The following is an 11,974-nucleotide window of genomic DNA, read 5'->3' on the forward strand; positions in this document are numbered from 1 at the left end:
CAAAGTCAATTCCTCTGCTTGTACCACAGTCACCACACCTTGAGACATTATTCAGGTCCAAAAAAAACTAGTAAACTTAAAGAAGTGTCCCTTTTTCAGGAGATGATAATTTAATAAAAATCCAAATAAATGTACAAATCTTTATTGTAAAGGGTTTAAACAATGTTTCCATGCTTGTTCAATGATCCATAAACAATTAATAAACATGCATTTATGGAACGGTCTATAAGACACTAACAGCTTACAGATGGTAGTCACAGTTATAAAAACTTAGGACACTAAAGAGACCTTTCTACTGACCAAAGGAAAGATCTCCAGGGTCCCTGCTCATCTGCGTGAAACTGCCTTAGGCATGCTGTATGGAGGCATGAGGACTGCAGATGTGGCCAAGGCAATAAATTGCAATACCCGCAGTGTGAGACACCTAAGACAGTGCTACAGGAAGGACAGCTGATGGTCCTCACAGTGGCAGACCACGTGTAACAACACCTGCACAGGATCGGTACATCTGAATATCACAACTGCGGGACAGGCACAGGATGGCAAAAACAATTGCCTGAGTTACACCAGGAACACGCAATCCCTCCATCGGTGCTCAGACTGTCTGCAATAGGCTGAGAGAGGCTGGACTGAGGGCTTGTAGGTTTGTTGTAAGACAGGTCCTGACCAGACATCACTGTCAACAACGTTGCTTCTGGGCACAAACTCACTTTCGCTGGACCAGACAGGACTGGCAAAAAGTGCTCTTTGACGAGTCATGGTTTTGTCTCACCAGGGGTGATGGTCAGACTCGCGTTTATCGTCAAAGGAATGAGGGTTATACCGAGGCCTCTACTGTGGAGCAGGATCAATTTAGAGGTGGAGGTTCCATCATGGTCTTGAGTGGTGTGTCACAGCATCATCTTTTTACTGAGCTTGTTATCATTGTAGGCAATCTCAATGCTGTGTGTTACAGGGCAAATATCCTCCTCTCTCATGGGGAACCCTACCAGCAGGCTCATCCTGACATGTCCCTCCAGCATGACAATGCCACCAGCCATACTGCTCGTTCTGTGCATGATTTCCTGCAAAACAGGTGTGTCCGTGTTCAGCCATGGCCAGAAAAAGCCTGGACCTCAATCACATTGAGCACGTCTGGGACCTGGTGGATCTGAGGGTGATGTTTAGGACCATTCCCCCCAGAAATGTCCTGGAACTTGCAAGTGCCTTGGTGGAAGAGTGGGGTAACACCTTACAGCAAGAACTGGCAATTCTGCTGTGTGAAATGTCAGAATAATAGTAGAGAGAATGATTTATTTCAGCTTTTATTTTTTTCATCACATTCCCAGTGGGTCAGACATTTACATACACTTTGTTAGTATTTGGTGGGATTGCCATTAGTCAAGTCGAGTGGTTTTTATTGTCGTTCAGCCATATACAGTTGGTACAGTACACAGTGAAATGAGACAACGTTCCTCCACTCTGGACATGTGCAAAAATCTCAGCTGTCCTCACTATCCTCTGCAGGGCTTTGTGGTCCGAAATGGTGCAAGTCCCAAACCAGGAAGTGATGCAGCTGCTCAGGACGCTCTCAATAGTCCCTCAATAGAATGTGGTGAGGATGGGGGATGAGAGATGTGCCTTTCTCAGCCTTCAAAGAAAGTAGAGACGCTGCTGGGCTTTCTTTTTTACCAGGTGAGGTTCTCCGCCAGGTGAACACCAAGGAATTTGGTGCTCTTGACGATCTCCACAGAGGAGCCGTCGATGTTCAGCAGAGAGCGGTCACTCTTTGTTCTCCTAAAGTCAACAACCATCTCTTTTGTTTTCCACATTCAGAGACAGGTTGTTGGCTCTACACCAGTCCGTTAGCTGCTGCACCTCCTCTCTGTATGTTCTTGCTGATGAGACCCACCACGGTTGTTTCATTGGCGAACTTGATTATGTGGTTCGAGCTGTGCATTGCTGCACAGTCGTGAGTCAGCAGAGTGAAAAGCAGTGGACTGAGCACACAGCCCTGGCAAGCTTCTGTGCTCAGTGTGGTGGTGGAGGAGATGTATTCCCGATCCGGACTGACTGAGGTCTCCCAGTCAGGAAGTCCAGGATCCAGTTGCAGAGTGAGTTGTCCAGGCCAAGCAGGTTCATCTTTCCAATCAGGTGCTGAGGAATTATTGTGTTGAATGCTGAGCTGAAGTCTATGAACCGCATTCAAATGTATGAGTCATTTTTATCTAGGTGGGTGAGAGCCAGATGGAGGGTGGTGGTGATGGGTCATCTGTTTAATTGTTTGGATGATATGTGAACTGCAGTGGGTCTAGTGAGGGGGGAAGCTGGGTCTTAATATGCCTCATGACAAGCCTCTTGAAGCACTTGATGATGATGGGTGTGAGTGTGAGGGGATGATAGTCGTTGAGGCAGGACACTGAAGACTTCTTTGGCATGGGGATGATGGTGGTGGAACAACGGCGCTGCTCAGAGATGTTGAAGATGTCAGTAAGAACATCTGCCATCTGGTCTGCACATCGTCTGAGCACTCTGCCAGGACTCTATGTAGAGTATTCCTGACATCAGCCGTGGTAAGACAGAGCACTTGGTCATTGGGAAAAGGGATGGTCTTCCACGGCACCACGTTGTTCTGCACCTCAAACCGAGCGTAGAAGTCGTTCAGCACATCTGGAAGGGAGGCATCTTTGTCACAGGCAATTGATGATGTTCTGTAGTTGGTGATGGCCTGGATGCCCTGCTACGTGCACTGCGTGTCGCCACTGTCCTGGAAGTGACTGTGGATTCTCTGGGCGTGTGCGCGCTTTGCCTCTCTGATGGCCCAGGACAGTTTGGGCCTTGCTGTTCTTAGGGCCGCTTAGTCACCTGCTCTGAAGGCGGAGTCTTGGGTCCTCAGCAGCGCACGCACCTCCACAGGTACATCTCCAAATCATTTGACCTCCTATCAGAAGCTAGTTGTCTATAAGCTTGACATAATTTTCTGGAATTTTCCAATCTGCTTAAAGGCACAGTTATCTTGGTGTATGTAACTTCTGACCCACTGGAATTGTGAAAAATGACTCATTTCATGCACAAAGTAGATGTCCTAAATGACTTGCCAAAACTATTATTTGCTAATAGAAAATATGTGGAATGGTTAAAAAAATTTTTGTATTAATTACTTCAACCTAAGTGTATGTAAACTTCAACTGTAGGTACTTTAAACAGTCCTGTCCAGCAGGTGGCTGAAATTCACCAGAAGTTGTTTTGTGAACCACCAGAAAACACAAGAAGAAGAGCTGAAAATTTATGCGCTCAGTTTGGTATGTGTTCAATGTGTTTTACATTATTTGTGACATTTGTATTTATTTGTAAGTATATTTTTTTTTTATGTCCTGGTTTCTGCCTGGTTGGCTCACTGATTGTTTTCATGCAATTTCTTGCTATTGTCTCTGCTATTGTTTGCAGAGAATAGAAGCAATTTTGTCGCGTTGCACATTGATTTGATGATACGTTCTCATTTTCAGTAAATAATCTGAATAGTATCTGGTTACCATGGCAATGACATCATGTGCTTGGCATGTTTTACTGTCACAGTTGATGTTCATTTGTTCATGAGGTAAATCAGCAATTTTTATGCAGTACAAGCACTTAAATGTTGTGAATTTTGTGTTAAAATATGTACCTGCCTTGACAAGTCATTTCATAATTACACGTACAATATGACATCATATGGATAGAATAGGCTACACAGAATTTGTTGATCAAAAAAAGCTAAAAATGTGGTTAAATCATGAAAACAAAAATCAAAATAAAATATACATTTTCATAAACTACATAGCTTATACAGTTAAGTGCAGATGTTTGCACTCCCTTTTGTTTTAGAAGTTTTCACATCCCTTTCAAAATGTATACAAAAATAACAGAAAAAATATTATGCATATATAACTTTTATAGGGCGTTTTCAGACATTTTGCTCATTTGGTTTGTTACAAAACAGGAGCTAAAATTGCCACAATGATACATTTGTGTTTTCTTCAGTTCGCATTCACAAGGCAACATTTCAAAATGGACCAAAACTGTGTCAATAAAAGTCATATGTAAGCAAACTGTCCCCTTATTGGTCAGGATGTTTGTGCACTTTTCTGGGATTTAGCGCATCCATTGATATTCAGGTAAGAATGTTGTCAACCGTAACACATTTTCATGTGTTGTTTATGTCAAGCTCATGCAAAACATCACCGCATTGCATTGTGCAGAATGCACGTTCCAGACAGAGTAAATACACTTTAACCTACACAGGAATTAAATGCAATTTAAAATTTGTGGCATGGTTATTTTTGTCCATCATTTTTTGCTTTTTCATTACTTCTGCATTGAAAGCAGAGAGAAGCCACGTAATTATTATATTTTTTTAATCTGTCAAATTTGCTGACGTCGTCCTATCTGTGTTTTGCCGCTATATGAGAGAAGCAATCATACTAAAATTACCTCAGGAATCATAAATCATATCCTAGTTTAAACATGCAACTATCTAGGTTATTTATGTGATTTGATGATGAATTACTGTGAGGTGCTAACCTACAAATGACTTCCCCAAAGATCCATCAGGTATGTTCATGGATCCGTTGGATCTGATTGCATTCTCACCACAAGCGAATCGCTCTTGCAAAAGTTCGTTTGCAATCGGTCCGAGACGACCTCATTCAGGTGGTCTCAGACCGATTGTTTTGGTGCATATCCGAACGCGATTGCCGTGTTCATATATGCCTAAACAAACCGAACCAAGGGAGAAAATGCAACAGTTGAAAGTGCCCTCATTCTTACACCATTATATGTAAGGGTATTTGACTAAATTAAACTGTCCTTATTGTAAATTATTCGGTAATGGAATTAGTCGTGTTCGACAACCATTATAAATGAGATAAAAATTTAAAATAACTAGATTATTTGTCTGAATAAATTCTCCACCATTACGTAATGCAACGTATCAACAATTTCTCACAATACTCACAATTTCTACTGTAAGGAATTAGCTTTAATAATTTAATTATGATTAATTAACTTATTGGAGTGATATTATTCTCATGGCTTCTTGAAAATAATATCACACGTATTTAGGTACAGCTTTGAAGCTAAATCTTTTAGAAACAGGGATGAGATTATTCATCAAAATATACCACATTCATTCATCTTTGAATATAGACAACCTTTTTTGCTATTCTAAACATAGATCTAATCTAACACATGTACACATGAGACAGGTTGTTGAGAAGAGTGACAGAATGTGAAATAAATGATCAATACAGTGAAAATGAACTTTATGGAGTCTGTTGACAGCCTTGAGAACCATTTACCCTTCTTCAAGTCTACATTGATTTGCTATCGGATTACCCAAATTATCTAACTAATACACCAGCACTTTGAGCACAATATTGGAGATGTATTTGTGTGTAGTGGTATTTCCTGGCGTTCTTTGTGTTGCTTGGTTCTTGGTCGAAGGTTTGTTCCATCGATGTTTTGGACCTCTGTAAGATCGAAGTTATTGTCTGTATGAATGATGAGATTTGGCTTTGAATTGAGGCCTTCTCATGGGTGTTACGTTCCACGTGTTTTTGTGTTTTGCTTTCTCTTTTCTTTTGTGCTCTTTTTCTATTCGCGCTTCTGGGACGTGACTCATTGGCTGCTTGTCAGGTGTGATGTCATCGTGTTATTCATCACCTGTGACGTCCACCAATCCCTGGACGCTTCCGCTGATTTAAAAGCCCCATTGAAGAGAAGCGTGATAAAGCAGCGCCAGATCTCAGCACACATCCATGCGTTGATTGTTGGTAGAATTAAGTTTACGTGTATGTCTTGTGATTATTATTATTTATGTTGATACCTACTTGTTGGTTCAGAGATGGTTAAACTTGGTTATAAATTTGTGAGTATGACTAATGACTGAAATTGAGCACAGTTTACCTTGTTCTAAAACAGCGTTGTACGCAGTAGCCCAACTGTAGACCAATTAGAGTGAAGCTTGTATTGTGAGTTGTCTAATCCTCATTCTGTCTCTGCAATTAAGAAAGACCACGGTAGATAGCATTCTAATTGTTAGTTTAGTTGGAGAGCGGTCGTCATTCATTGTTGTTTTGTTTGTTTAGTTAGTTAGTATAGTTTAGGTAAGGCGTCGACTACGCTGAAGATTGCAGGTTGTTTTCTGCATTTTCTTTTTGGTAGTTAGTTCTAGAGGTTTTGGGTTAAATAGATATGGGGGTTATGTTTTGATTATTTCGTTAATTTGACGACCCTCTTGCTTTTTTGGTTATTCATGTTTTCTTTTCTTTTACATTCACTATATATTTTGTAACGTCCTCACTATTCGGTGACTGAATAAACGTTTTCAACTTTAAGGACCTAGTTTCTATGATTGTTTTTTTCCACCTGCTCATCTAGCCGCAGTACCTCACTTAACTGTTACGCAATAACATCTTTTAAACACGTAACAGTGAACCCTATGAGCTTTCTCGGGATGTCGAGTCACGAGCTCCCTTGGACCTCAAATGGCATGGACCTGGTTCCAGCGAGATCTTGAGAAGACCACGAGGGAAGAGTCAGAACGAAGTCTGAGCTGTCCACAGAGCAGGAGAGATGACGAGAGAGATGAGGGGAAGCGTGTTCTTCCTGTTTGGAAACATTTGAACTGAAATTGGCCGCATCCCCAAAGGTGTCCTGTGCCAATCAGAAGTGAATTTTCAGAGTCACATGGTCAACTGGGCTGTCTTTTCTGACAGTTGATTTATGGTCCTTTGTTCTCCCACTCAAAAATAGTGCATATTTAATCATGAACATTTATATCTTGAGAATGGTATAAGAGACACGATATTCGTTGTGATCAGCTTTCTCTGTATATGCCAGCGAACGCTTAAATACTAAACATGACATATTTTTCATGAATATTATACGTGTAGTTAACAAAACATGAACATCCCTGGTTACAAAACCATACTGGTTAATTCAGTGGTTATACAACATGGATGAAACATTACACACATTTTAAAGAGGTACATCAGGCTATAATCATTAATTTGTCAGTTATACAAGTTACCACAGTTCAAAGCCATTTTCAGAATTACCAAGCAAGACTAGGCATTGTGTGTGGGTCCATGCGGTCTTGTATATTTTATAGGATTGATACAGCAAAGTACTGTGACTTTTGTGAGATATTTCTGGATTAAGGAATGTCCTTTTAAGATGCTGTTTGCTGAACAATGATCACAATGTCATGCAATCTGATGAGCCTAAGTGTAGCAAACTGGTTTATATCGGAGGACAGAATCTTGAGTGTCCCGAGTCTCTCGGGAACTCCAAAAGTGTGTTCTGTCTTTTATTGCTTCAATCTTTGAATTTAAGGCCTCTTTTCGGAGAAGTTTTCAAGTCATATGGGATCTAGACAAGTCTCTTTGTTAGTTTTATTGGCCAGATGTTAGACTAAGACCAATGTCTTTCCATTTATGACTTTGTGGAATTCCAGGATTAAGATAGGGTAAATCCTAGATTGAAATCATGTTGTTTCAATTATTCTGCATGGATAATCAAAAACAAAGGCACCAAACGAGCAAGGTGTGAAATGCCCTTAAACTACAATACATTTCCTCTCGTAAAATAACTCCCTTATATTAAACACATTAAATTAATCATATACATATTGAAAAAATTGCTGACCAATTGAGATGGGTATGCTAGATATGATAAAACTGCATAAAATTAAAACTCCCCCCTCGTTGCGTCACTGCATGCAAGAACATTGTTCGGTTCTGTTCCTGGAATTGTGCATCATTGCAGGTATGTCATTGCCGGCCGACATCAAGCATTGCGGGGTAAGTATCTGTGCAATTGCGAGGTCAGCTCAAGGTGCTTTTATATATCAAATTTGACACTGTTAGCAAGGTTGAGCTCATTTGCTGAAAAAACATCATGCAATAATGTAAAAGCAGGTTTCTAGTGTGCAAGCAAATGTGAGTGAAAATTACTGCGTGTGAATGTGGAAAATAATTTGGCCACACCGGATGTCTGACACCTGTCATCAAAGCATGAACTTATGCAATCAGAATCAAAACTCCCTGTTTATCTAACCTTAAATACAAATGACGTTTTAAACACACAAAAAAAGACAAACTAAAATTGTTGAAGTGTGTGAGTCTGGTGAAACAGTGAAGGATCAACTTTACTTGCTATCACTAAACTACGTCACCTAGCGGTGTGCTGGGCTGGCGAATAAAGATATTTGTGTGATGCACGACACCTGAGTAGATGCATTTTTGTTTTACCACAGAAGATTGGGTTATTTCATTGCAAACTTATCTGACCTTAAAGGGATACTCCAGCTGTGGGAAGATGAATGTGTATTTAATAGTGGTCATTTATGTAGTAGAAATGTGAAATTATTTTTGAATTTGAAGCATTCTAGACTGAGAAAAAGCTAAAAATGTATTTTTTACTCATGTGGCTGAAAGACAACAACTCCCAGAATGCACTTGCTTTGCCGCACTTACGAGGCCACTCCCAAACCACGAAATAGTAAACACAACGTTAGTAATGCTGAACTATTTGCACATACAGTATGTACGCATACATGAAAATATAACAATAGCTCAGCTGACTACGCGGGAACAACATTGTGATTATGCCGGGTGTCCAAACTCTGTACATAACGTCTTAGTAACAAAAAGAAATACAAAACAAATACTCACTTTACACTAAGCCGTCCATTTGTCCCTGCAGGCTTTGGCAGGCGTTTCCAATTTATCTCTGGGGTCCTGAAATAAGTTTCCAGGACCCCCCTGTCCATGTGTGGTACAAAACTTGGGTGCTCAGTTACACATGCTAGCGGTGCAGTTTCATCAGCGGATTCAGCGATCTCAGAAGAAAATGGCATCGCTGAAATTCGCGACAGCAATAGGACTCTATCTGTTTGCATAGACGCACAGCGAGAGCGCTGACACCACCAGTTCGCCAGCTGCTCCGCGAACAGCAGCTGCTCCGGCCGCCTCTTGTCCCTCCATCTCCCGCAACTGTTCGTCGCTGTATTGCGGCTCGTATAGGTAGCCGCGAGCATCCGATTCACACAAAAGATCTTCGAAATCCCCATCTGTCATTACTTCAAAACTTTCTTCCGCCATCGTGATTAGACTATTATACAAAGTTTTACAGAGCAAGAGCCTGTTAGTTTAGCTTAAAGATGGCTGACACTATCTTTACATTCTATGAGTAAGATCCCGCCTCATGGGCGTGGTGAAAACAATCCTCCGATGATTTTTTCCAGACTAAAAATGAAATTTTCTCTCATATCATGGGGATATGAGGGGGGGAAGCAGGGTAATTCTAAAATACTACTGGTTTTCTACTGATACAAAGCTTAATGCTAAATCCTGGAGTAATCCTTTAATTACAACCATTTTGGTGTTTCTATACTAGAGGGCACACAAAATATTTTTTTCCAGTGAGACATACTTAAACTGGGTTTAAATGTTATTTTAGACTAATGAAATTAAAAGAACTGTAAATCTCAGAACTTTATTTTTGTACCCCCATTGTCACCTCACATACCTCAGTTTGGGAAACACTGTAGTAGAGGAATATAGCTGATAAAATGTGTCTGATGAGAAGGTAAAAGTTTTTTCCACATTCTGTTGGTTGGGAGCAGAGGTATTGAAGCCTTAATATACTTTTTAATATGAGTTAAAAAGTAATGGAGACCTGTGGAAAGTTACATTTTTAAACTTTAAATGTTGACCCTTCTTGTGTTCCCTAGACATTTACATTTGGAGAAAATATTTGCATATTGTGTTCCCTTCAATTATATCCAAAATATTCTATAGTTGGTTTTAAAAAAAAAGTCTTTATCTTTAGACAACCTGAAGGAACCCTGTATGAATAAACCAAACAAAAATCACAAATATATACTGGACATTTGTCGTGTTCTGCAATTAAAGGTGTAAAACATTTAACTAATTAAAACTTATTGTGTTTATTGTAGAGCTGATGGAAGTGAGAGAAGAATGTGAAGAGCTGAATGAAGTGGAGGAGGAACAACAACATGATTTCATAACGGGAAAAAAATATTTAAGTGGCTCAAAGACAGAAGACAATTTCTCACCTAAAAATCCTCGAAGATCAGCCAAGAAATCTTTCACCTGCTCTCAGTGTGGAACATGTTTCACATGTAAAAGCTATCTTAATAAACACATGAGAGTTCATACTGGAGAGAAACCTTACAAGTGCCATCAGTGTGGAAAAAGTTTTGGATATGCAACCAGTCTCAAGATTCATCTCTTTAGTCACTCTGGAGAAAAGCCATTTGAATGTGATCAGTGTGGTAAAACATTCGCTCTGACACGGTACCTAAAAACACATCTGAAAACTCACACAAATGAGAAGCCTTACAAGTGTTCTTTTTGTGGAAAGAGTTTTACATGCCTGTTCTATTTGAAAGAGCACCAGAAAATACATACCAGTGTAGCGGCTCATGTGTGCTTTGAATGTGGGAAGTTCTTTATTACAGCTGGCAACTTGAAACAGCACCAAAGAATTCATACTGGAGAGAAACCTTACAAGTGCTCACACTGTGGAAAGAGTTTCACTCAGTCAGAACACCTGAAAACACACGAGAGAATTCATACTGGAGAGAAACCTTACAAGTGCTCACACTGTGAAAAGAGTTTCACTCATTCAGTAAGCCTGAAATCACACGAGAGAATTCATACAGGAGAGAAACCATACAAGTGCTCACACTGTGAAAAGAGTTTCACTCACTCAAAAAACCTGAAAACTCATGAGAGAATTCATAGTGGAGAGAAACCTTACAAGTGTTCACACTGTGAAAAGAGTTTCAATGTGTCACAAAACCTGAAAACACATGAGAGAATTCATACTGGAGAGAAACCATACAAGTGCTCACACTGTGAAAAGAGTTTCACTCATTCAGTAAGCCTGAAATCACACGAGAGAATTCATACAGGAGAGAAACCATACAAGTGCTCACACTGTGAAAAGAGTTTCACTCACTCAAAAAACCTGAAAACACACGAGAGAATTCATACTGGAGAGAAACCATACAAGTGCTCACACTGTGAAAAGAGTTTCACTCACTCAAAAAACCTGAAAACACACGAGAGAATTCATACTGGAGAGAAACCATACAAGTGCTCACACTGTGAAAAGAGTTTCACTCAGTCAGAACACCTGAAAACACATGAGAGAATTCATACAGGAGAGAAACCTTACAAGTGCTCACACTGTGAAAAGAGTTTCACTCACTCAAATAACCTGAAAACACATGAGAGAATTCATACAGGAGAGAAACCTTACAAGTGCTCACACTGTGAAAAGAGTTTCACTCACTCAAAAAACCTGAAAACACATGAGAGAATTCATACAGGAGAGAAACATTACAAGTGCTCACACTGTGAAAAGAGTTTCACTCACTCAAATAACCTGAAAACACATGAGAGAATTCATACAGGAGAGAAACCATACAAGTGCTCACACTGTGGAAAGAGTTTCACTCAGTCAGAACACCTGAAAACACACGAGAGAATTCATACAGGAGAGAAACCTTACAAGTGCTCACACTGTGGAAAGAGTTTCACACAGTCACAAACCCTGAAATCACATGAGAGAATTCATACTGGAGAGAAACTTTACCACTCAGGGCCTGAAATTCATTTCTGAAAATGGGGAGGGAATTCCCCCCTAAAGCCCTCGATATACTTCCTATGAAATTAAATAAAGAATGGGTGTGACATAATTTAGAACAAAATCTGGCCAAAAAGGTGTTAATTAAATTAAATGGTCCTATTTCTACATTACTATGTCAGGATAATTATAATGGAATTAGTTGTGTTTGACAACCGTTATAATTTAGATAAATGGAAAATAACTCGATTATTTGTTTGAATAAAATTCTCCATTCTTAAAATTTGTGATACAATATCTCGTTTTATCAGCTCACAATTTCTACTGTAGTGAATTA

The 11,974-nt window shown here is 39.8% G+C and overlaps 3 protein-coding genes across 14 annotated transcripts in view; 2 read left to right on the forward strand and 1 right to left on the reverse strand.

The window, feature by feature from the left end:
• LOC127624967 (zinc finger protein 883-like) overlaps positions 1-11,761 on the forward strand; it is a 212,482-nt gene extending 200,721 nt beyond the window's left edge. For 8 of the 9 annotated variants that reach the window (XM_052099959.1, XM_052099960.1, XM_052099953.1 and 5 more), the window contains exon 3: positions 9,980-11,761. In XM_052099959.1, the coding sequence (XP_051955919.1) occupies positions 9,980-11,673 (1,694 nt within the window). In that variant the 3' untranslated portion in view covers positions 11,674-11,761. The remainder of the gene's footprint in view (positions 1-9,979) is intronic. The other variant, XM_052099961.1, reaches the window with a different exon arrangement.
• The window catches only part of LOC127625016 (zinc finger protein 501-like), a 617,707-nt gene that overhangs the window by 145,916 nt on the left and 459,817 nt on the right, over positions 1-11,974 (reverse strand). The window lies entirely within an intron of this gene.
• LOC127624989 (gastrula zinc finger protein XlCGF57.1-like) overlaps positions 1-11,974 on the forward strand; it is a 112,290-nt gene that overhangs the window by 25,101 nt on the left and 75,215 nt on the right. The window lies entirely within an intron of this gene.

The sequence above is a fragment of the Xyrauchen texanus genome, chromosome 31 (assembly GCF_025860055.1).
Source record: "Xyrauchen texanus isolate HMW12.3.18 chromosome 31, RBS_HiC_50CHRs, whole genome shotgun sequence".
NCBI lineage: Eukaryota > Metazoa > Chordata > Actinopteri > Cypriniformes > Catostomidae > Xyrauchen > Xyrauchen texanus.